General features: G+C 32.9%; 1 protein-coding gene and 1 long non-coding RNA gene across 4 annotated transcripts; both read right to left on the bottom strand.

Annotated features, from left to right (window-relative positions):
• Positions 1–966: 966 nt before the first annotated feature.
• LOC105336533 (uncharacterized) lies at positions 967–12409 on the bottom strand. 3 transcript variants are annotated; one of them, XM_066071599.1, is made up of 8 exons: positions 12337–12409; positions 11694–11801; positions 11355–11580; positions 9800–9919; positions 9476–9611; positions 7875–7999; positions 6161–6249; positions 967–1511 (listed from the first exon to the last, which is right to left on the bottom strand). In XM_066071599.1, exons 2-7 carry the CDS (start codon positions 11766–11768, stop codon positions 6206–6208), a joined length of 726 nt encoding a protein of 241 aa, XP_065927671.1. In that variant the 5' UTR covers positions 11769–11801; positions 12337–12409; the 3' UTR covers positions 967–1511; positions 6161–6205. The 3 variants fall into 3 exon arrangements, with proteins under 3 accessions (XP_065927671.1, XP_019926197.3, XP_065927672.1); XM_020070638.3 differs by lacking the exon at positions 967–1511 and adding an exon at positions 2153–2853; XM_066071600.1 differs by lacking the exons at positions 967–1511; positions 6161–6249 and adding an exon at positions 8933–8949.
• Positions 12410–24068: 11659 nt separating this feature from the next.
• Positions 24069–25328, bottom strand: LOC105336551 (uncharacterized). The gene is made up of 4 exons (XR_004599174.2): positions 25172–25328; positions 25005–25066; positions 24766–24900; positions 24069–24576 (listed from the first exon to the last, which is right to left on the bottom strand). It is a non-coding gene; the product is annotated as an uncharacterized lncRNA (long non-coding RNA).
• Positions 25329–27161: the final 1833 nt, after the last annotated feature.

Raw genomic sequence — 27161 nt, 5'->3', positions numbered from 1 at the left:
CTGATTGAAACACACCTTTCCTTTATTATTATTTTCGTTATAAGTCAGATTTGAAACAGAGTTACCCCTTAATTTTTGCAATTTATATTTTCCTTCCCATAAGGATAATATATGCTAAACTACGTTGAATTTGCCTCGGTAGTTCTTGAGAAGAAGATTTTTAAAAATGCACCCCCCTTTTTCTACAATTTCAAGGTTTTCTCCGCTTTGAAAACAGATCGGACTTTTATTTCTGCAATTTATATTTGCCCTCCCATAAAGATGCTTTGTGCCAAATTTGGTTGAAATTGGATAAGCGGTTTTAGAGAAGAAGTTCAAAATGTATAAAGTTTACAGACGGACAGACGGACGGACAGACGGACGACGGACGAAATGTGATCAGAATAGCTCACTTGAGCTAACAATACGGATAATTATTTATTTTACTGCAGTTCAACAATTCTTCTCATTTATAAATTTAAATAATTTCTTACGAACTGTTTGTTGAAACTGATGTTAATAAACCTTTAAATTAATAATGTTAATAAATATTATATTATTAGAAATTTCAATGTAAGACTCGGTTTAAACTCACAAAGAAAATTTCAAAGTGTACATTTTACTTGTTGTTTATAATCACAATGAGTACTTCAGACAAATTTATTTGAAAATATACATCAGAGCTGTAAAATTATGAAACATGATAGGACTTCATTTAATTATTTCAGCATAAAATATTTATCGTGTACGGCCTTTATTTGTATATTTAAAAGTTTTACTTTTAAAGTTGTATTAGAACATTTCTCCTACCCCGTTTTGTTGAAAACAAAAAAAAAGTGATCAAATTTACAATTTATTTTATTGTACACAAGATCTCATACAAAAATAAAAATGCATATTTTTCATTCAATAATTTGTACATTTATAAACGTTTTTGATTGTAAAAAAAAAACAATGAAAACAAAGTATACCGTTTTTAAATTTAAAAAAAGTGGCCTTTTTAATGATAAATATTCAGTTTTATCATTTTTATAATACTAGAGTTTAATTGCTTGTACATAACTTAACGCTTACATGTACATGAAGCATTTAGAATTAACAAATATAGTTTTGAAAACATTTGCTTTCTCTGTGACATAATTTTCGCTTATACTGTAACTTTCTTAACACTGACAATGAATTGTATTTGGACATCAACTTTAATAAAAGTTATAAAATCCATTAATGTATTGCCTAGCATTGCCGCTTGTCTAGTTATCAAGCTAAGAAAAAAGATGAAATATGATAGGTGACATCTGTTTAACTATTATCATTACTCAAATTATAAAATCTTAATCTTATGTTGAAGCAGATATAACATATGTTTAATATGAATTATATGATTCCAATACTCTAAATGCTATAAATTGTGTACAAAAAAACAATATACAATGCATCACAGGGAAGCCTTTTCTGTGGGATTTTTTTTTCACATGGTTTTTTTTTTAAAAGAAATGAATACACAATGTGAACAACTTAATATGGAAGGCAAACTAAAAAAAAAAAAAAAAAGAAAAAAAATGTTAGTAGATGAGATTTAAACATTTTAGTAAAAAAAAAAATACAGACGCGATAAAGTAATGAAAATTCTTTTCATGCGACAGATACTCAGACTATAAAATATGATTACAGATTAAAACTTTTCTGCAACAGATACTTTTTAGGTTAAATATTATTGTTGAATTTATTTTATGTCCATAATAGAAGTGATTTTTTTTTAATAATTGGCCGTGGTTTTCTAATTTTTTTTTTCGTTTTTCTTACATCATTTGTTTCACCTTTCTGAATAAACAATTGCACTTTTCGTGAAGGTTAGTGTAATTATCAGATTTTGGATTTTTAGATCCATAAAGTCAGAAATTAGGCCTTACAACGTTCTTTAACCGTATGTTTTTACGGAAATTTACCTTATGTACAAAAGTTTGGCTTTCATAAAATATTAAATTCAAATTTTAAGCCTTGTATTCGCTTTCTCTCTCATTTTTTGATTGATATATAAGTTTTGATGATTTCTACCAAAATCAATGCTAAAATACATTTAGTATGATCGACCATTTTTTTTTGGTATAGTTCATTCTAAAATGACGAAAGTCAAACAAGACGTCAGTTCAAAAACATTTTATATGTAAAAAAAAAAAGTGTACACTGCTTTTATTCTACTTAAATACAGATAATTAAAGCAAATCATGTTTCGTGAAATTATCTAGTAAGTTTTGAAAATCAAATTCTATTTCTAGCATCAATGAGTAGCTCTATACGTTTAGTGACATTTTATTTTGAATCACCCCTCGCGTGTATAAAAGCTCCTGCATACCACACTGTGCATCGAAAACACAAAATATAAAGTGAGCATTTCACACAAGTGAATATGTTAATGAACTAGGGAGCAAAATTCAATTCTACCATATCAAATTTTGATCGTTCGTTTAAACGGTTGTTAATAACTGTATATTATCGAATTTCATATATTAAAATCATGTTGTTATTTTAGTTACGATGTGTAACTCGCTATAGCTTAGGTAACATAGAAATAAAATGAAATAAATTAAATCACATTCATTATTTCGATTACACAAAGATTATGGATTTTATTTCTGTTGAAATTACTGCGTGTGTTGGTATATTATAACTTATTATACATGTACGATCAGATTTCTTTAAAAATCATACAACAAAAAATGAAATATTATTCTTTAAACCATTTCAACCAAAGATTGTATATACATTTTCTGATACTTTAAAACACGCATAAAATAAAAAGGTGTAGCAAAAAAAGAGGACAAAGTAGACACTACTGGTAAATCTGTGATCACTCTAGGATATAATCTGTTGAATCTATGAACAAAAACATCAAACAAACATGAAAACAATTTTTCTATCATTATCATCATTCATGATCGTACACAAGAAACTGTGGTAAGTTGCAAAAACACATATAAAACAAAATAGCGTTGCCGATGACGTTTTTATCATTTCATGTAGTATTCTTTAACTGTATTACATGTACCTTTAGCCGCACCAAGAGGACATTTCAAACTATTATTTATTTAAAGTTGCTATTATTTAAAAGGCCAATTGACCATATTCCCAGGGTTTTTTTTACAATAAGTTTCGATACATGTCCTTTATTATGTTATTACTTTGATACTGGAATGTTTAATTTGAATATGAATGTAATTTAATACACTGAGGAGATCAATGAATAAGTGATAGGTTGTGTAAGAGTGATTCCCTCTTTAGTGATTTGTTTATCTTTTATAACTTGCTGTCTTTAATTTTAATGAATGACAATTTCTTCGATCTATCCTTGAGTTCGTGTGGCTTTTTGGATAAAGGAGGTTAGGATGGAAATTGAATATTACTAAGCTTGTGTGGAAAGCAGTGAGTCACATCTAGTAGAATTTGAAAAAATTATGTACTTTAAACAACATTAACATCGACAGGTGTCCCATACCAATTTATACATCCTATTTCTATGATCCTACATTTCAAACTGCTTTAATTCAATATTAGCTTATGATCAAATATGATGACGAGGAATTACACATTTTATTCAAAACCTGTGCAAAAAGTGCATACCCTTTGTGGTGTTGAGCTGATGGCTGTACATTTGAGTGTCTTTTAAATGAAATGATTCATTATATAATAAGCGACTTTGTGCAAAGAAACATACCGATTTTGCATTAATAATGAAAATGATGGCGTTCACTCATAATCATAACGCACTCTTATTTTATTTTCAAAGTACAATGACTTGGTTCCAATTTTAACGCACTTTGATTTTTTTTCAACGTGCTTATTTTTTTTTTTCAAAGTGCGCTGCTACAGTCCTACCATTTTTATTCACGAGTATTCAATATCATACCATAAATACCCAAAGAACTTAAAATATTAAATTTTGTTTGTTGCATAATGGCCAAGTGTATTTTGTAAACTTGCTTCAGCATTAAAACTTTAGAGTTGTGTAAACTCTTTGACCTTACTATATGACATTAATGAATGTTGAAACAATTATGAGGAATCCAATTAAAAAGAAGAACGGTTTCAATAATAAGAGAAAAAGAGCAATGTTTGTAAAAAAAAAATGTTAGAATTATTCTTTTTGTTATAGAGGTTTCTGTTTAAATTGAAAGAAGAAAATGAAAAATAAAGTATTTGGAGAGAGTATAATTTTTGGTATTAAACCCTGGTCGCCAATCAACGCTGAAGTTCGTCCTTTAAAATGGACTTCGATGACGACCAAAACTGACTATTTCGATTACATCCTTCTTAAGGTGGCTCTATACACCACTTTTTGATGACGCAGTACGCAAAAAATTCAATCTGGAAGCAGGCAATTCCGGTACTTGCTGATTTAAACTGAGGCGAATTGTATGGGGACCGCTCTTTTGAAAAATTTGTTAAATGAATAGATTTAATTTGATAATTGGAAAATTCATTACTTACAAGTAATGTGGTATGTGATACCTTCACGTTGTGTGGTATTATTTATCGAAATAAACAATAAAATCAACAATAATTTTTTGAATAGTTTCTTTCCCATTTCGGACATGTTACACGATAGCGCAGTGGTTTTGTGGGTACCCTACAAACTTGTAGGTCATGAGTTCAAATCCCTTTGAGAACAAACAATTTTTTAACTTTCCAAAATTTTCTAAAACGTATTTTTTATTTGAATACAGTGAAAGAAAATTCCAAACCGGTGAAAATATTGCAATTATAATATACTTTAATGCACATTAATATCGGCACCTTAAGGGGATGGAAGGGTTGCTTTGAATTTCTCTCAGGTTGGGATACATAAATCCTATTAGCCTTGTCAATTTTCCCCTTTATTTAGTTTTGCATTAAAGCGAATATATTCACTTATACAGGCCTATAATGAAGTACATGTATGTATGTATTTACATGTATCATTCCATCGTGATATTTAGGAAATTTTCTTCAACTCAGAAATGAAAAGTCCCTAAGGTGTTTGGGCCTTGGACCTTAGGAACGATAACCCTTACCAAAATAAAATCTAAAATATTTTTGTGTTTATTTGCAATGATTTTCATTCATTTTTTTTTTCTATCATATTTATTAAAATACATTTTCTTATAAAATTAAGCAACTTTTTCAGATGATTTGTCAACAGAGTAAGAAAATATGAAAGTTTTGGGGAAATACTAAAAAAAATTGCAATAATAACATTTTTGAATGTTAAGAAGTGTTATAATTTGTTTATGTGTCCGAAGGAAATATCCATCATATGACAAAAATAATTTTCTCAATTTGTTAATAGCTGTCTTTTTAAAAAAATATTTTACAAAAACACGAAAAAACATTTTTTACAATTCTTTAAAAATACCTAAAGTATCCCTATCATGATTTTAATATTTGATAAGGATATGCTTTGTGGTCTTCTATTGAAAATTGGAATAAACTGTGGGTGTATAGAGCCACCTTAATGAATATCTATATACATTGAAAATCACGAGATTCTATCTCAAATCATTTTGAAATATTTTCCAAAATTAAATCATAAAGAAAATCAAAGGGCACCGACAAACTGCAGTAGTTTTATGGATATGTAGATGAAGACTTTTTATTAACTTCAAAAATGGGGGAGATGTATACCTTAATGGAAGATCTTAATGAAGAAACTGTTGCAGTAAAAATAGTAAGCAGAAATTAGATATACAAATATGATTTTAATTAATTTTTTAAAAGGCGTAGCCTGTTTCTGTAATACAATTACAATGTTTCTCAAGAGAACGTGCGTATTATAAATTATATATGTGAGGTTGAGGAAAAGCTTAAAATAAAGCTGGTTATGATGTGTAAAACAATACTTTTATATGTTAAATAGTTTTCTGTTTAATTGATTGATGGTCATCATGCTTTATTTTTGAAATGTTTAACACAATGTAATTTAAAAAAAGAAAATCTGCACATGACTTGTACAGAATGGCTCGAGTAAAAAATGACTCTTCCAGTCGATGGGAAATGCATGAACACTTTATGCCGTAAGTAAAAAAGTAAACAAAACATGCTAATACGTATTACATTAACGAAATATATCTTTGCAATACTTTAATGGAATAAAAAAAAAGTTCATATATTTATATCATTTTCAAATTGAATTTTAAAAAAATCTTACCTTATTAGAGTGAAAATCAAGGTGAGTTTTCTGCCACTGATAACTTCAAGTTAGATTCTTCATCTCCATTTTCCATTTTTCGTCCTGGTCTAAAAATAATGATAAAGTAAAATCCATAAAAGAATAATAAATATATGGCATCCTGCAGGCGATTCTGTTATTTCATTATTTACTAAATAGTACGTGATTTGTGCATGTATGATGATAGTGGAACACAACATAACATCAACGTTCTGAAAGAGCATCGTTAGAATGTGCACATGGATTTTAGTTTGGTTTATTTATTGTTCAATTGGATATTCCCTACAAGTGCATTTGCATAATTATTTTCTTCGAAATGCATTTATACTAATTTCTCCCTATTGTGTCATCTGGTCGGATGAATAAAATTTGGTCTTACAAATCTGAGATTATTAAAAGTAATTGCTGGCTCAATATTAATATCAGCTATCTAAAAACTACTTATCAAAGTTAAAAGGTAAAAAACACTGCATATGCCAGTGTCAAGGTGGCATATTTCCTCCCGCGTTAGATGCAGTTATGTTATAAACTATTTATACCAAATAGATTATTGCCAACAGATTATAAAAAGTACATAACACTTTTGTGTATAGTGTTCTCAGCTGGCAGGGAAGATATTTACCTTTAAATATTGATATCCAATTGTATAAAAATAATTCGTAAAGGAAAGTAATTATCTTACATGATATTTTGAAATCCTGAAAGAATGAAAAAAATTTAAAACCCTAGGGGAATTACATTTTTTATATGATAAAAATGTTTCATACAGGAATTTATTTCAGACCGTGGGGGATTGGTTCCAATAGGGAATGAAGATTTATTATCAGATTTCAATATCCCATGTCTTTTCCAAATCCTATCGGAATTTAAATTCCTACGTGAAGTTCTTTTATTTGTTGTGATATTCTCAACATCGTATAGGAAAGTTTCTCTGTGGGGTAATTATTTTCTCGTAGAAAATTCATAGTTTAATGGTAACTATCTTACCTGATGGATTAGGGTTTTTAATAACAAATAGTGGTTATGAAAATTTTAAAGCAATGGTCTATCATAACATATTCGAACGTTTAGAAACATGCTCCTTAGACGGGTGCAAACGTACCACTTCGGCACTGGCATAATTATCAGCCACAGTGTTAAAACTACTCGTGACATGAAAAAAAGAATTGAAAATCAGAAGGATAATTCATACGATTAATGGTCAAATATTCCTTGACATAAGGTTTTGTCCGCTCTATTTTTGTAAATAATCGGCAACTTGATATGCATATTTACTTTCTAGAGAGTTAATAATCGTGCATTTTGTTAAAAGTTACAAGATGTTGCTTCATCTTATAATTACATGTATTTTTGTTACTGTTTAAAAAACGTACCCCATTTTTGTCGTCCTTCTAAATTATATTTAACACTTTTTTAAATTTTTGTTCATTTTCGGTTTTTAAAAACTGTAACACGGAGAATGTTTACTTAGTAAATTTTAAAGACAATGTTAGGGAAATATTAAAAATGTAAGTTACAAATTTCATGCTAAAATGTTTATCATGGAAGAATGAAAAATCTGTAAATATAACATTAACGGGCTGTTGTACACCACAGCAAAGTGAAGGCTAACACTAATAATAGACATTGGAAAAACGTACCTTTAAAAATAGAACATTCTAAACTTAAAGTTATTTTTAAAATTTCTGCTTACTCTGCTTTCGTCTCTGTTTTCGTGCTCTCTGTATTGGTGATCTTATGATCATGAAAATGATGATGACAAACTCAACACTAGCAACAATTATAACAATTACATGGACTTTAAAATCGCATCTGCATCTGTAAAACATAAATCCGTGCTATATTTTCATCAATATACAACTGTTGTTTTACAATAAAATATAAAACATTGAATAATATAAAAAAAACGTGTCAAACTGTTAACAACAAAATTATTTTAAATACAATTTTAAAAAAAATTGCATTTTGTTAAAGAATAGAGATAGTTAGAAAATTCAATGTATTTAAGATCTTAATCATTTTATTTTAGGCATCTGAACAAAATTGGTTTAAAATATACATACAAATATTGTAATTATCTATTATTCCGTTCCTGCAAATTATATATGGAAAAAACTTTTAGCACCATCAAATATAATCCAGTTTTTGATAGCACACTTATAGTACTAAAGAGTGATAAAGCTGTGAGTAGGGTGTAAAGAGTTTACGAAGTATTTTTTTTTTAAAAAATCACGATCTCCAGGGATCAAATTCTACTTCATGACCGTCAGATACAAATCTGGTGTTAAAAACAGAATTTTTATTTTACTAACGTGTCACCAGAGGATGGTTTGCACCAAAAATATAAATAAAATAAAAGATAATTATAAAAATGAAAAAATTTTGAATCTATAAAAAGACAAATACCGATAACCTAGTCATGTAAATTTTACATTCATTGTAAGAAAAATGAATTTGCTGTTATTCTAGCCGTATGCTTTTTTATGGATAATTCCTGCGTTATTGCGTTGTTTTGGTTAATTGTTTGGCAGAATATTTAAAAATCTAAAAAAAAATATATATCAAATTGCAAAAATGTTACGGTAGTTCGCTGCACTTTATAGAACAACAGAAAGTACATGTAGTATGATAAGAAGGCAGCTTGGTATTGAGTGTTATTATGTTGAGGAAAGAAGGCCAAATTTCACTTAAAGAGAGGTCCTCAAAATATATAGATTGATCAGTAGCGGATAAATAAAAGATTAAGCTCACGGTTCATTCCGACTTTCCTTGAACGCAAAAGATACAAATTTGATTTTAAAAATACAGAAGTCGCAGAGACACGCGCCAATTATTAACATCTTCTAATAATTAAAATTCTCATATATAATTTGAGAAAATTTTTCAACATTTAGTACGGTTACTATATTTTCATTTGAAAGTATTTCCCTTCTGCAATCATATATATCATAAGATGGATAAATATTTTAAATGTAAAGTGTATTAAGAATAAAATAATGTATTTTTTTTATTCAAAGGTTAAATTATTTCAACACACAAGGACATTTATCTAAAAGAATTATGTATTTAGTATTTCCTTGAATGCGAAATACAGCATAAAATTCTAACTTATTTTACAGTCTTACATGTAGCTTAAGTCAGCTTTTTAGTTTTAAGTCTTTTGCAATGTAGTAGTCACATTTCTTTGAAATTGCAGTCAAATAACTAATATCATTTACTTTATATTTAATAGATTAATGAGTTATTAATATCAAAAGATGCGTAATGCCACACAAACAGATAATAGCTAATTACCCCGATGATTCATTACAATCGCTGTTCTTTCTTTCATTGGTGTTGTTCGAATTGTTCATTGCTTTGGAGAAGTCTTGAGGCTCGGTAGAACACGATCCTTTCTTTTGTAATTTCACCATGTCATAACAATCATTACCTTTGACCAGTCAATGAACAATGAATAGGTTACGAAAATTAAATATGTTAAATATCACACCATTTTGTCTTTGCTCGAAATTTTGTTATAAACAGCATCACAAACTCTTTGGTTACAGAAATAAACACAAAAAATGACTGTTGTTAAAGATGCATGTACTAAATCAAAACGGAATTGTTAAAACTTACATAAATAGGCTTCTGAAGACAGATAGGTTGGGGGACATTTTGGTAAAAATGTTCTGCACTTCAAAATCTGATGTTCCTGTATGGTTTTTCCAAATGTGTTATATTCTGTACAACGACCTCCTGAAAGATAATGCGCATTAGTAATTCTTGTACAAATATATTAGTATGCTTTTAATTTCACTCCCAAAACAATTCTGTTAACAAAAACACTATAAATTACATACATATCAGCGTTAACATATTTATCATCGGTCATAATACAAATGCTTTGTTAGAAATTGGATAAGAACGGACGAGAACCGGTCACCCTTAAGGCAAAGTTTCCTAATCATTTGAGGGAGGGGGTAATTGAGATATGTTTTAAGTGTATTAAAAAATCACTGCAACTACAGAGAATATGAATAACTAGTTCTATAAAAAAAATATTACAAAATATTCAAATCTGTAGAAAAATACTAAAATATGAAATTGTGGAAAAATTAAAGGGAGGAAATATGATTTTTCTAAAATCTTAATCAGCCTCACGTTGATTTGAACTTAGGATCTGCGGTTCACAAACTTGATACTTAAACCACTGATCTATGGTGATATTCAATCAAATCAATTCAACATAAATAATCTCACAAAACATTTAATTCTCCATTTTGTGACGTTGGGTCATAAAATATTAATGTATAACCTTGACGTTAAGAGTGAGCTACATTACATTTGGAAGTTTACATGTATTCTTCATTTCATTGCAATTGGTGATTCAAAATATTTGAAATACTGTATATAATTCATGCATGAGCTTCAGTTTAAATGTCGAAAATGTGTGTTTTAAAATTGAAATTTTCTACTGAAATAACAAAAAAGAATGGTTTCTGACCTTTTAATCGTATTTCTGTGAGGAAAAGTTACTTAAAAGCCCTGATTGCAGAAACATTTATATCATTGTCGCCCTGTTCATAACGGGTTCTCATACATTTTTATATATTTTATTAATAAAGTTTTATGAATGACTTTTTAATCTTATCATTAGAATTTAAAGTCAAACGCAGAAGTATTGTTAGACTAAAGCTATTTTTTGGTAGCAAATTAAAATAAAATAAAAATACAGGTCATATTTCTTTACACTTAAAGTAAAACCCAAATAAACTTGCATGGATCGTAAACAAGTTCCGTACTTTGAATGCTATTTGAACGACCAAATAAAATTATAACAACAACATTTGAAAGATTTGCTTTTCATATTAAATACCTGAACTTATTCAATAATGGTATTCTCAGTGTAACCTTATTTTTATCTTATATCAATGTTTACAGCAAAGGCACTATATACTCTCACAACTGCTAATTGTAAAAACCAGGTGGTAAAAATGTCAGTTTGAATGAATCAGTACAGTTAAATGTCATATGTGTATAGCCTCACAATGAAAAATTTGTGTTTCTCAATTTTGAGCGTATACAGTTTTCATCGATTATTATTTCCAATAAATTATTTTAATAACAGTACATAAATAATGAGTAATGTAGTTAGATGTCTACAAATGTACTATGAATTTAAACAACCTACCGTTAATACGGTGTTCTTTTGCACAAACTTCAATCAGTTTGTTCTCGTGCTCATTCATAGCACAGTGATACTTAAACCTCTCTGGCTCTGTGCAATTTTGAAGTTTTGCCCATATTTCGCATTTTTTCTCCGCTTTCCTTTTGATTAATTCGTCTTGTGTCTCAGGACAAGTGTCAACTACCGTTTCAGTAAAAACAGAAAACTGACAGGGTTCGCATCCTAAAGCCTAAATAATTTTGAACTCCCACATCAACAACAACATTATCTACACATATTTAATAAAAACATTCTATTAAAAAGGGATTTTTTGTGCAAGATATTTTATGCAAAAAGTCTTACCGTGGGTATTACATGTAGTCCCCCATACAGTATAATTAATAAGAAAAGTTGACGAATACAATCTTTAAGCATCATCTGTTTTCAAACAATGCCAATAAAGCACATTGCCTACAAAACCAATAAAAATGTACATCATGAGATACATTTTGTAAATCTTTAACATAATTTTATGAAATACAGAGCAGACAATGAGTAATTTTAAAATGATCAACCTTTTAGCTAGCTGGAGCTAAAAATTCTTTATAGTAAGCATTTCGAATTCTTTTTAAAACATGTACAATGTTGGTTCATGTCGGTATGATCACTTGTACTTTTTTTTTCATCAAAACCACTGCCCAAATAAAATCAGTTCCAACAATAGCTGAGTTAAGCTGTGACATTTACCCAACAGAATTTTTTATTATGTCTATGACTCAAAATTGAAAAAAAATGAGTATGTGGACTTAATTGTTAAAAAATTGGCATTGTTGAAAAACGCTGTATATAGGTTCATAACATGGTGTCTATTTAAAACATTCAAATCGAAAGTAAGGTACAAATAATTGATTTGAAATATTCTTTTATCTATACAACGCACTGTTTTAATGAGTTTATCATGTATATTATTCTTTTGATAATGATAAATATAGTTATTCTTACTTACAATTGAAAATTGAGATTTAAAACCCACTGTGCATCCAATGTCGTTTATTTATGGACTATGGAACGCTGTTGCGGTATCTATCTATTGTGAATAATATGTATATTATGGAAAAAAACTAAGTCATGTTCATTATACATGTATATGATTCTTTATCATTAATCTCTGATTTTTGCAACCCTGCAAACAAAGTTTTGGAAGGAATATAGGAATCACAATGTACGTCTGTCCGTTTGTCCGTCTGTTCTGTCTGTGCAATCGTGCCCAGTCCGGACATCTTATGGAAAAACATTGAAGTTCTTACTTTTCACAAAGATTGCTCATAACCTGAGGATGTGTCATGATTCTGGCCGAAGGTCATTTGGGCAAGTTGAAGGTCACTGTTAAAAAAAACACATAATCCCTGGTTCAGGCACGTAGCGTCGTTTTTTAAAGTGGTTTTTGAACTTGTATGTGGACTGGGGCGCGGATATTTCTACGATATGTATGACTTGGATGCGTATGACTATTTTGATACGTTTACACGTGCAAGGCATTGTTTATTTGCAGATGATCGAGTGTGGTGGTTCTGTGTTCGTTGTCCTTTGTCTCTGTTTGAGATGATGCCTCAGTGAAAAGAAGAGTTTCTGTGTTGGTCCCCCCACTCCTTTTCCGAATAGGAAGTGGTACAAAAGGGAACGCAAATCTAAGCATGTTTATTCGTCCTTTCTTGGTCCTCGGACGACACAAGAGCGATGATATCTTAGTTCGCAGTTTAAAAATGTCGACTTCTTTTCTTGAGAGTTTCTTTTCAATGGTCTTATCTTTTGGCCTGGCGTCTTTAAGCTTTTCTTTCAGAGTCGGAACTTGTGTTTGTTATCAAGTCATGTTTTCTTAGTTCTTTTTCCAGGACGCTTAGAGGTTTTGTTCAAATATTACATGATTTTTCTGCTGCTTATTATCTATTCATTTAGTGCTAAAATCTTCCTTGCAACAGTAGTTTCCTTTTTCTGCTCTTGAAATGTTGGTCTTGAGATCTAGACCTTCAAGAAAAAAAAATAGTTCTGCGTCAGAAACTTTACAAAATAGGAATTCGATGGTGATCTCATGTCGAGCCATGAACATGGCCAATTGCTTTTGGCCACGCTTTTCTTCCTATGATTGTTGATTGTTGATATGTTGATTTCCTTTTGACAACCATTACGTTCACTGTTCTGACACAAGAACTCCTGCACTGCGTTGAAAGATGGCCGATTTTCTGGCAGGTGAAACAGTGCATACTCATAGCTTTACACTTGGTCTTGCATCCTTTGTAGAATAACTCTCAAAGGTAGCAGGCTATGCCGGATAATGTGCGCGACATTGGAGGAATTTACTGCTTACACAATGATAGACACGAGGTACTGGGATCTAGGTATTACATAGGAAATGCAATACTCCGGGCCAATTCTTAAAAATTCTCAACCAATTCTCACAACCTGACTTTAGCGTAATATTAAAGGAACACAAAAATAATGTTGAAACCTTTTATTTCCTTGAATGTCCAAATTAAAAACAGAAGCAATGAAAATATTCTCGCTTTCTTACAATATATACTCGTACTGTTCACACTAGTTTTGTTACTCAAAACTGTCAAGAGTTAAGCGACGTCCGGGAATCACCACGGCGGAACTCAAACTAACTTTACACAATTCAGTCAATTAACACAATCACACTTAAAGTAACTGTTTTCAATTTGTCTTTGATGGTTTGTATGTACATGTATAAGTGTTTTCCCTTTACTTTGGAGATAATATTTACTTCTTTGGACGATCCTTAATAGGTTGTATCCGAGAAGCTTGAAAAAGAGGTTAAGAGTGGGTGATGAAAATACGTAATATTTATCAAAAGAGCGTAAACAAATAAGTTACGCCCATAGCCCAACTCTCGACTGTCTTAAGTCCGATGCCACCTGAACGAATTGTGGATAGTTTGTTCTGTTCTTTAGAAAGGCAAAATTAACCAAAGACGTGTATGACGTCCTATCGGTCATTGTTTCGAATTCAACAAGACGCATGATATCAAAACCTGAGAGAAAGTCAGTATATTCCTGGTATTGTAGTCTCTAATTTAGTTCGCATGTGTTTTACGAGAGGAATTTGATATCTTCATCTGCTCACCTGCATTCTCCTATTTGGTGGGGGTGGATCCGTTTTGGAACCACTTAGCCGCAGGTCGTCCTCCATCACCGCACTGGTTGTAGTCCCACACTGCGGTCGGAGTTTGAATCTCCTTGGGCCCCGGGGGTTTCGTCGGCGTGTTCTTCAGTGTTAAACAATTTATTGTCAATTTTTAAATTATCAACCAATAACCTAACGTAAATGTATTGATTTTTTAAAACTGTAACGAAGAAAAACTCACTTCCCAGTTTTCTTTTAATGAAGGCGATAAATGTTATAATAAGTTATTTTTAGTATCCTTTTTTTATTCCTTAAGCTAGAAATATTAATATGTTTTCCTGTGTATTTCTACAAATTCAGAATTAGTTAGGAATAGTTTATCAATGACCCACTGCTTCGGCGCGAGGGGAGATTTCATAATAACATGAAAACAAAAATTTCATAAACTTCAGCAAGCATTCCGTATTTGTTTTTAAAAACCACGGATCATCGCTGAACATAAGATCCGCTGCTTTAACGGCATTATTGTCCGCTTTATTTATAGTTTATTTCTCTATACTCCATCAGTTAAATGTATTTGATATACAATACAGAATGTTTACAACGTTGACATTGGCGTTCACCCACTTAAGCTATATCGAGTGCACCATTTAGAGATGCATGTTTTGAGTTTAAAGGAGGAATGATGTTTCCGTGAAGACGTGACCTACAATGTCATACTAATATTATTATGGTGGTTTATACAGCATGCTGTTGAAATGTTAATTGTACTACACGTATATTGAAGTGAAATACGCCGCTAGATATTTTTACAAAGTACTTGTTTTGGATTTAATTATGGCACCAAATGTGATTCTAGAAGGAATTGAATTTAAGGTTCCTTGTCGTGAAACAATATGATGAATATTTGTGCTGTACAGCCACGCATTAAAAGTACATGCAGAAATACTTTAGATGCATTTCAAATGCGGATGTGATCCTTCTGTTGTTATTCTTTAGAACTTTTGAAATCATAAGTCAGTTGGAGTTTTATGATATTTATTAAGCACTGTAATCGTATAGTGGTATAAAAGCAATATATAATCAATCTGCTATCAATCCAAAATCCATCTACTAATTATTAATCAAATCATAAGTATATAAATCAGTAAAATAAAATAATCAATTGTTAGAACATCCTTTCGGGTCACAGTTCATAAGTGACTTATAACGAAGTCCATTGTTAAAGGTGAATTACAATTAAGAGTCTTGCATCCGTTGACCGCTTTCCAAAGTCCAATCATCATCGAGAGTTTTATTCTTCCTGGTCATTCCGCTAACACCACGAGTTCTAACTACGCAGTTGTCCCTCTCGGTCAATGACCTTTAACATTGTTCACTATACACTTATTTCGTATCGAGTGCACAACAAGCTAATGACTAATTAACGTAAAGTAGAATACAATCATAAAATTATATTTCATATATATACGGCTATCTGGTTACATACGTCCCCCTAACAAAAGAAATATCCCCGAGGGAGATTTCTTTCGCCAGGTGCCCGGTGTGAGAAATTATCCTTCAAACTCTTCTATGTCAGATGAACTTCCTGGTGACACACCGGTCAGAACATCTATGTTAAGAGGTTGAATGAAGTGACCAATTTCCTATACCGGCTTAAGACACAATAATAGTCTGTCAACAAACATGTATACTTCACTCATGACAATATATAATTGTTTAGCAATTCATGCAAAAGTCAGTAATAATCATATATACTTTTGACAACAATATTAATCAATACAAAATAATCAAAATCAAATATAATCGCAATTAAATGCAATCAGAATTGTCCAATGTCCAACGTTCCACACAGGTAACATATAAAGTCCATTATAAAATGTTAATTCAAGCATAAGCGCCGCTAGAATTATAATAAAATACATAAGCATATATAAAGGTTACACAGTCCAGCGTACATAAAAGTTACACTAAAGTTATCGGTTTCACACAATTGCATCCTTTTCGAATAATCGGAACGATAATCAAGAAAACGTTGTGTAATTCGGATTCGAAGAATTCCATTCGCAGTTCTCAGCTCACCACATTTGATTTCAAATATAACATTACATAATTATTTCAAAAACATTTTACATTTTTCACAAATTTGAACATATTGAATACACAATTTTCATAAGCACACCAACGGCACTTCCTGCGCGGATGGCGAGTTTGCTCCTCGCGGAACATCGACTGCGTTCCTCTATTTCTTAGACATCAATGCCCTTTCTGCAAGGTATTCGCGTGCCAAGTCCGGGTCCGGTCCATAGCGTTCAGGCCTCGGATAATCGGAGTTCCTATTCTCTCCGGTCAACTGGTATGCTAATTCTTCAGTGAGTGGTCCAATAGCGTGAGCGTCTGTAATTGATCGTCGTGGTTTTCCATAACGGCGAGGTCTCTTTGGGGTTGTAGTGTCCTTTACTATGGGGTTCATTTCAATAGTCTCTTGGGAATTTCGTTGATCAGGATTAACACCAGACAAAACATTTCTGCCAGAACTTTCCTCATCCCTGTCACCACCCCTTTTTCGACCACCCGACCAGCAACCACGGCACTTATATCCTAACTTTTTGATAGTTTTACGTTTCAGGATACAAATTCCGAATACAATTATTATTGCCAAAATCAAAAATACATAAAACCAAAGACTTCCCACCCAAGGTAATGATTCCATAGGTTGTAGTTCATTGCTTACTGGCAATTCCGCCATTAGTGTGTCCATAGGGAAAACTTTAATATCCTTTAATTTATCGGGGATCTTAATGTGTCCCATCCCCGGAAATTTGATGTTAAGGGGGTCCCAAAGTGTGTATGTGTTTATGCCATCAATAAAATTTTGAAAGGAGTCCGACATATTAAATTGACTTTCTCGATTATAGTAAGGAGGAAGTAATAATGAACCAAGAAGACCAGAACATCCTCGTCCAAACTCAAGATGTTTATCCTAACATTTATTATTTTACCAGTAATTTTAAATTTCTTACAACGACACGGTTTTACGGTTTCTTTACATAATCGCGGGTTCCGATATTTCAAACGTATTACGTCCGCGGTATTTCATTATCAGTCAAAATGTCAAAGGGGTGACACACTATCGTACCTATTCCAAAAGCGAGCAATATATACAAAGCAAGTTTACTCATTATTATTTACATTTACAACACGTTATACAATTGCTTTAAACGCTTCAGCCATGATAGCAAAACAATTTTCTACGTGCTGTTGTTTACTAACAGCTATATTCTTACGAGGTTTGGGGACTGGTTTACGCGGTTTGGGAAGTGGTTTACGGGTGAAGCCTAGACCTACTTTAGAATTTATTTCACCAATTTCCATATCCTCGTCTAAGGGTAAAGCTGGGGTATTTAAAGGTATCTCATAATTTTGATCATGATATTCACTTTGTTCTGACTCAGGGTTCTCATCCGATTCCGACTCAACAGTCTGTTCATGCTCGTCCTTACTCGGTCGACAATCCATGATCTGTTTAGCTCTTATGCGTCTCTGAAGTTCAGCTAAGGGTATATCTTCTTCGTCTGAAGAATTTTCTCTCTCTTGTTGTTTAAACCGAATAGCTCTTTCTAATGGCTCTGGCTGCAACTCGCCATCATCTTCCGAAGATGATTCCTCCTCAGGTGGTACCACATAATTGGTTTTTCTCAGAGTTCTTCCACCTTCTTCAATATCTTGTGAGAGGGGCCAGTGCGAAATATCTGCCAATCTCAATTGCCGTGCATGGCACTTGGTGATAGATCCAGTTAATTGATCCTTCACCACAAAACTGACTGGTCCTTTCTGTTCAATAATTCGGTAATAGGGGAGCCACTTTTTATCTAGTTTGTTTTGTCTCCTGTTGTTCTTGAGATAGACTGGGTCTCCTACCTGGAAATCTTCATCTTTGCTCTTCTTATCAGCCTGGGCTTTCTGTTTCTTCTTGGCTTCTTTCATATTTCGATGTACTAGCATAAACGCCTTGTGCTGTTCTTGAAGGGCGATTTTATGTTGATCTTCTCCTGCATATCTTCGACGAGGTTTCAGTAAAGTATCAAGAGGTAATACAACGTCTCTATTGTACATCAGGTAGTATGGGGAAAACTTTGAAGATTCATTCGGGTGAAATCGAATAGCTGCCAATGTTTGGTTAAGATGAATATCCCATGTTTGAGCATTGTCTGTTATCTTCTTAGCCATTACGTCATGAAGAGTGCGGTGGAATCTCTCTACCTTGCCATTGCCTTGAGGACTGTAGTAAGAGGTTGTGATGTGGTTAATGTTTAGTTCTTTCAAGGTTTCTTGTACCTTTTGATTTACATTCTCTGTTCCATTGTCTGTGAGAATTTGAAGAGGACAGCCATATCTGGGGTATATTTCTTCTAATATAAGGTGCACTATATTGTCAGCTGACTTGTCAGGAACGGGGAAGGCTTCCGGCCATCCAGAGTAAATGTCAATGAAAGAAACTATATACTTGTTTCCTGTCAGTGAAGTTGGATATGGCCCTGACAAATCAAGTCCTACCTTAGCCATTGGAAAAGGTGGTATGTCTGTCTCTTGAAGTGAAGGTTGAGTTCTCTTATTGCTCCTCGTTTGGCATATTACGCATCCTTCTATATAAGAGTATAACCTCTTGTATAAGTTTGGCATATAATATTTTTGTCTGATTACATCATACGTTTTGTCCACTCCCATGTGTCCAAGTCCATCATGGTATTGTTGTACTACCAAAAGTTCTAACTCACGTGGTATATACAGGCGCAGTCTCGGACCTTCAGAATCTCCATCCGAAAGATAGTACATTAGGCCATCTATTTCAAGAAACTTCTTTTCTTCGGTCGCCGTTGCTTTTCCTTTACTCAACCTATTTCTCAGCTTTTTGATCTGCTCATCATTTTGTTGGCTCTCCTTTATGTTTATTTCTTCCGGTAAGTCGATGAAAGGCTTGAGCAATTCGTCCTGCTGTTTAACTTCGCACCTGGCTAATCTTTTGGGTGAGAAAGCATTTGAGTTTAGTACGTTTACTTCAAAGAAATTGTCTTTAACATCCGGTTCATCACATTCAGATTTTTCTTCCGCTTCATCATCAGAGATAGTGGACGGTAACCTGGATAAAAGATCTGCACAGCAATTGAACCTTCCTTCTATGTACTCTACCTTGCAGTTATATCCAGCGATACTCAAAGCCCATAATTGAATCTTTTTATTTTGCATAGGGGATTCTAAAATATATTTGAGCGGTTTGTGATCTGTCCGTATAGTAAACTCAGCACTGTGAAGGTAATGGTCCAGCTTCTGGAGGGCATAGTGGATTGCAAATGCCTCCTTTTCTATGGTTGACCATTTCACCTGGGTTTTACTCAGCTTGTGGGATAGATAGTATATCGGCTTATCTTCTCCTTCGTCAGTCTTTTGGGTGAGGCAAGCTCCTATACAATTGTCGCTGGCATCGGTATACAAGATGTATGGCTTATTAGTATCTGGATAAGCTAATAAAGGCACTACTGTTAAACTCTCTTTAAGGAAGTCAAACGCTTCTTGACAGCATGATGTCCACTTGAATCTGGCATACTTCCTGGTTAAGTCGATCAATGGTTCCGCAATCTTTGAGAAGTTTGGTATAAATCTTCTATAATAACTGCACATACCTATAAAACCACGGACTTCCCTAACTGTAGTGGGGGCTGGTAATTTCTTAATGGCTTCCACTTTCTTCGGATCCGGTTTGACGCCATGTTCATTGATAATAAAACCAAGATATTCAGTCTGCTCTTTGAAGAAGCTACACTTCTTTAACTTCAGTTTTAGTCCATGCGTCCTTAGACGATCAAACACTTCCTGGATATGATGGAGGTGATCTTCCGGTGTTTCTGAGAATATGAGTATATCGTCCAGGTATGCGATAGCAAACTCCTCTTGTCCTTGTAGAACGATGTTCATGAGTTCTTGGAAGACTGCTGGGGCATTACTTAATCCAAATGGCATCCTATTAAATTGAAACAATCCCTTGTGGCATGCAAAAGCTGTTTTTTCTTTACTTGATTCTTCTAATTTTACCTGCCAATATCCACTCTTTAAATCTAGTGCAGTGAAGTACCTGGCCTTACCGAGCAAACAAAGAATGTCATCAATCAATGGTAATGGGAATGATACTGGTCTCACTATCTTGTTTAAACTTCGAAAGTCTACGCACATCCGGTCTGATCCGTCCTTCTTCTTTACTACTACCAGAGGAAATGACCAAGGCGACTGTGATCTTTCAATAATCCTTGCGCTCATCATCTCCTTTATGGCCTTGTCGATTATCTGTCTTTTATTGAGGGGAACTCGATATGGTCTGTTCTTTATCGGGTGATGGTCTCCAGTTTCTATCTTCATTTTGACGGTGTCGGTCACTCCAAGGTCGCTGTCCCTTTTAGCAAATAAGTCATTGTTTTTCCTCACAAGTCTTTGGATGGAGTGTTCGAATCTTTCAGGCACATCAATCTTTTCTTCATTGTCCTGTTGGGTTTGGATTTCCGAGATTTCTTTTGGTCTTAATGCGGTAACACGTCCTACAATGTAGCCTTTAGGGATTTTGTAACTTTTGTTGGTTTGATTAACGAAGATCATGGGAATTTTTCTGTCTCTTCGGATAACACAAACTGAGTCTTTTAAATATAGTCCTGGGTCCTCCATGATACAATTATTGTCTATACTGTTCACTTCCACTAAGTCTTTTTCTTCAAGGGGGAAATTTTTGTTCACTTTTCCATAAAATACAGTCACAGTATTTGGTTTCACTATAAGTTTCTTAGGTGTTCTTACGATCGTTGAAATGTGTAGATCCTCCTTTAATTCGGCATAAGCCCTGCCATCAATGCGCATGAGTCCAAGATCAAAGTATAAACGGACATTGTTTTTCTTGAGCCAATCACGACCGAGAATCAGGTTTCGGTTGAGTCCCTTTGTCACAAAAAGTTTATGGTCTAAAGTTAACCCTGCAATCTTAAATGAAATATTTACATACCCTAACGCAGTTAAAGAATTACCATTTGCAGCTTGAAGACAAGGAATATCATTTTTACACAATCTGGGGCGGGGGAACAAATTATCATACATTTTTTTACTAATCAAAGATACGGCCGCGCCAGTATCTACTAACGCTCTGAATTTATTTTTACCAATTTTTAATAAACAGCTACTGGGGTTGTTTGTAAAGTTAATTTCAAATGTAGGTTTTTTATGGACGTTCCTCCTTCGGGCTTCAACGAAGGAAGAACATCTTAGTTTTCCTGATTTTGTTTATCAAAAGTGGCGCGACGGGTCCAGATTTTGGGTGATCTCCTATCATTTTGGTCTTTAAAATCACGTGATCGATCTTGACGATCAGCTGACCTACCTCTGTTTTGCTGCGTTCTGCAAAACCTGCGTTTGCTCCAGCAATCTGCACGCAAATGTCCTATTCTACCACAATTCCAACACTCAATCGGTGGGCGGGGGCTTTGCTCAACATAATGCACAGACTGAGTATTATGAAGTCGTTTATTTAATTGAGGGCGGGGCCTAACCTGGGGTTTATTTAGTGGACAGAATCTGGCCCTATGACCAATTTTCATGCACTTAAAACAACCTTTGTTCCTCGTGTGGTCAACTTCCATGGGTTCTTCCTGTCTATTGTCTGTCGAGGACAAGTTAACCAATCTTTCACTTAATAAAGGCGTTGTACTGTCAAACCGTGAAACAGTCTGTCTATTGTCATTCGGCGTAGTACTTGTTATACTTGACCCCCTTATAGCTAGTCTTTGTCTTAAATTTTGTTCGCGCATTGCTAACTGAATTGCTGACTCCAAGTCTTTGGGGTTTTCTCTAAGGATTTTCATCCTGAGATAGTCAAAGGTCAGACCGTCACAGAATATGTCTACAAGTTGTTGTTGGACTAAGGGATCTTTTAATTTGTCTTTACTATACGCGTCTTCCGCGATTTGCAACAACCGTTCCGCGAATAACTGTACACTTTCGTTTGAATTTTGCCGCGTCCTGCGCATTACTGCTAACGCGTGTTGTGAGTCGGTTATCTCCGCGAATCTGTTTCTTAAGGATTCTTTTAAATCGTTCCACGACGGCATTTCTTCCGACGCGTCTGTTTCGTCCAAATATCTTTTGATAAAGTCCCCTACCGAACCTTTACTCGTAATATACGCGAGCATGGGGATTTCATGACCCTGTTTCCCAGACAATAAAGCATATTTTTCAATTTCCTTTATCCACTGCTTGTATTTACTAGCATCTCCTTCGAAAGGAGTTATCACAGAAGATAGGGGCACTGTAAGCGCGGATGTTATAGCTTTAACCTGACCAATGAAAAAATCTTTATCATCATCCTGATTTGGGACTCGGTGTCGAGGTTCATTAGTTTCATACAACCTTGCATCATAATATGTGTCAGTTTGTTTTTGAAAAGTGTTTTGTTTTACCTGTTCTTGTTCTGAGAATTTTTGACCTGTTTCATGCCCTTCCTTTTCTTCACTTTGACCCAACCCCGCAAATTGTTTTTCCAATTGTTCCATTTGATTTTTAAATTCTTTTCTATCATAACCATTTCCAGTTGCCATATAGGTTGCTGATCAGAGTTATTTACTTTGAGATAGTGAACAGAGATATTGAGAAAAAGTTCTTACCTTAACAGTTCAGTTTTTCTTTAGCACTTCGTTTTATCCTGGTCACTGGCACCATAAAAGTCTATGTGATCCTTCTGTTGTTATTCTTTAGACTTTTGAAATCATAAGTCAGTTGGAGTTTTATGATATTTATTAAGCACTGTAATCGTATAGTGGTATAAAAGCAATATATAATCAATCTGCTATCAATCCAAAATCCATCTACTAATTATTAATCAAATCATAAGTATATAAATCAGTAAAATAAAATAATCAATTGTTAGAACATCCTTTCGGGTCACAGTTCATAAGTGACTTATAACGAAGTCCATTGTTAAAGGTGAATTACAATTAAGAGTCTTGCATCCGTTGACCGCTTTCCAAAGTCCAATCATCATCGAGAGTTTTATTCTTCCTGGTCATTCCGCTAACACCACGAGTTCTAACTACGCAGTTGTCCCTCTCGGTCAATGACCTTTAACATTGTTCACTATACACTTATTTCGTATCGAGTGCACAACAAGCTAATGACTAATTAACGTAAAGTAGAATACAATCATAAAATTATATTTCATATATATACGGCTATCTGGTTACACGGATAACAAATTTAAAATTTGTGAAACGTCGAGGTGCAAAAAATTCTGACGTTTTGATGACATTGGAAAAAGTTGTTTAAATTTGACCATCATCCAAAGAAGTCCAGCGTTAAGGTCTTATACTGGAGTATTAAGTTCCACCCCTTTTTCCTTGTTGACCGCTCAAACAAAAATCAATCTTCATACCAGAGTGATTTGCTTGTGTCAAAATGTTGGTAAATGACACGGTTCCAATAGAAGATGCACATATTTTCGGGTTTTTTTTTCCTATATCTTAATTACATTAATGAGAAAGATACAGTGTATAAAAAACTGTCGATTCAATATTTTGAGATGTGCAAAGATGAGTTTATTGGTATATGACCATTGTTACAAAGGAATAGATATCTTGAATATTTGAGTTATCTTTCTCACTGTAAAACTAGACTCTTTCATTGACCGTTAAAACACCAGCAATCATTTGATCATCCGTTTCATTAACGTTTTTGATTTCTTCATAATGGACATTCGTTACCGGTTCCAGGTACATCGGATCAGTAGCATTTTCTACCGGAGGTTGTTGGTGGCTTTCCCGAAATAAAGATTCATACTCGGCAACTTGACTTGAAAAGGTTTCCTCCTTTTTACTGTGAGACACGTCAGTCCTCTTCACACAATGTTTATAGAAATATATTACCACAAAAAATCCAAATAGAACGACAAACGCAACTATTATATAAAATATAGAATTCGAAAACCCTTGGATGAAAATAGCATCCCCAGAAGATGTTTCTGTTGTCTTTGACGTTGTTAAAATCTGGGATGTTGAAGTAAACGTTTCATTGAGGGAAATGTCTAAAAAGTAATCATCAATGATAAGGATAAAATGTTATACATATTTTTGCAGTAATATTTATATTTGCATGCAAGTAAATTTGAAAAATGCAAGCGTTTTGTGATACATGAATGAAACAGTTTGGAGTTCTTATTTAACTGAGCCAAAATAGCTTTCCACAATGATGACACAGAATGCTATAAATATACCGTGAAATATTTTACATCCAAATCTAAAGTCACATTCGCTAGGTTTGCAGTCGCATAAGTCCTGACACCTTTTCCCAAAAGTCGGATATGTGCATACTCTGGAACAGTTAATGTCTTGGTACCCTAACGGGCATTCTACGTAAAGAATATCGACATGATAGTCAAAAATACACTGTAAATAGAGAAATATACAGTACGTGTGAAGTTCTAAATAGATTATTATTAACTATTGTAATTACTTTCACAACTTGATGTTTCATCATTCCAATATGTCCCTGCACAGCATACGGGTCCAACATAGCTTTTAAGTAAATAAGTATCCTTTATATTTGTAAAAAGTTAAGATAAATGTTTATAAATAGTAAATAATAAAACAAAACAGTAGTATTTTGTAGTCATACCATACCTTCCACATAATGATAAAACTGGTGTCCAGATTAGAGGGAAAACTATCAACACGAAACTCATTTTGTACAGCTAAAAGTTGAATTGATTCAGATCACTTGTTATAATTGCGTATCATATCTGGCTTATACGACGATCTTCCGTTAATAACTGAAAATAAGATCTGTAATGATAGCCAAATTTTAAATCAATTAAAAATAAGGATGTTCATAATCCAGCTAGATATAATTCAAATCCGTTTTTAAGAGTTAAACAACTTTTCAGCTCAATACATCTGAATTTAGGGACTTTAATCGTTGAATATTATATCCCCAGTAGATGTTATTTAGTTGACGATTGACCAGCCATTTATTAAACAATACTCGAGCCTTCACTTTGTTTTTTCTCTGTTTCACATTTATATAATTTCAATAAACATTAAATCAACTCTTCCATGGAACATGTACAACTATACCCTAGGTTTGTAAAGTTGAAACACACGAGTAATTAAAAAAAAAAACAAATAGTAATGAGGCCTTGATTTATTGTTTCCGAGATGTGTCTGAAAGACAAATTCCTATTTCACTGAGATATAAAATTTCAGTCTGAGTTATTATATGGAGTGTATGGTCAATTTCAGGCTAACTATCTTATTAACAAAGATATATACACCTTTAAGATCGCGCATACATTAAGTTTCTTTGTGTTATCAGATTATTAACATCCTCAGATGTTGATGATATTAATACACATTATAAATTATGTTCATATTCGTTTTAAGCTCATTAAAAAAATACAAGATTAAAACATACAAGTAACTGAACCTAATTTTTAAAAAAAATCTAAAAAACAAAAAAATAATACAAAACCTTATGATTAAAAGACCTACTTCTGTGTCTAAATATGAAGCTTTCACGAAAATATGTCAATGTGTTGATTGATCATAACATCTAAAAATTTTGAATTTAAAAATCCAAAGAAAACCAACCTAATATTTTGGTTAAAGGCAATAGCGCAGTCTTAAGAGAACTCCCAAAATCGGGTATCAGCCGTGAAAGTGAATCAAACAGCATTCTGACTCTTCATAGACTCTTCAACTGTGAAGAAGTCATCTGACTGAAGACCACTAGATGATAGCAGCGGCGCATAGGGAGAGAGGTAAATAGATTGAATTGAAGCGAGATGGACACTTCTTTCAAAAGATTTCAGGAAGAACAAAGTCCTATAATATATGCTATTAATAAACTCGCATTTTTGTAGATTTTAAAAATGAGTATACACTGGATCATTTGCTTTCGTCGTATCTTAAACTTAAAAAATTGTGTGTAAACTAATTAATATTAAATAAATATTTTATATATATGTAAAGCTGTGAATGTACAGGTTTTTATGTAAATTTTTGAATTGCAATTATAGTTTGCGAAAACTAATCTGAAATTAATTTCTTGCAATATAAGAAACATGACCCACTGGTCTCACCGGTTATCACGTATAATATAGTAATTTTACTTTTACGTCAGAGAATCAGTATAGAATACACTAAAAAAAGGTCGTACGCCGTAATAACGACGGACACATTCAGTTGTTGGGATATAAATTAGTAGATCACGAAGCAAGTGAAATATGCTTCAGTTATTTATGATCATTGACTTGTTGTTTGTGGTTGCTTCACGGTTGATTTAAGTGACGGTCAGCCACTACATATATATATATATATATATATGAATATTTTTAGTATGTTAAATATTTGTCACCACATTTCTCATATTCCTATGTAGGATATATTTTGTATTTATCTTGTAGGCATTTAAGTAAGATTACTTTTAACTGAAAAAAAATTCATTTTTATTTTTATTTTTTTATGTACTTGATCTCCCCCATTACTTCAAAATCCTGATTCTATTAAAAAAATGTCATAATTTTAAATTCTTCCTTGATTTATTTACTGTCATTATCTCAAAATTGTTAATTTCCTTTAGTTGATGAACAAGATAATGAAGTATAATTTAAGT

This window comes from Magallana gigas, chromosome 9 (assembly GCF_963853765.1).
Source record: "Magallana gigas chromosome 9, xbMagGiga1.1, whole genome shotgun sequence".
NCBI classification, from domain to species: domain Eukaryota; kingdom Metazoa; phylum Mollusca; class Bivalvia; order Ostreida; family Ostreidae; genus Magallana; species Magallana gigas.
This window is presented reverse-complemented; position numbering and strand designations above follow the sequence as displayed.

Coding starts and splice junctions, on each gene's coding strand:
- LOC105336533 (XM_066071599.1), bottom strand. CDS start 11,768: ATGATGCTTAAAGATTGTATTCGTCAACTTTTCTTATTAATTATACTG. Junction 8,000..9,475: donor GATTGTAATGAATCATCGGG/GTAATTAGCTAT, acceptor TATGTTTTACAG/ATGCAGATGCGATTTTAAAG. Junction 6,250..7,874: donor AAAACAGAGACGAAAGCAGA/GTAAGCAGAAAT, acceptor CATTATTTTTAG/ACCAGGACGAAAAATGGAAA.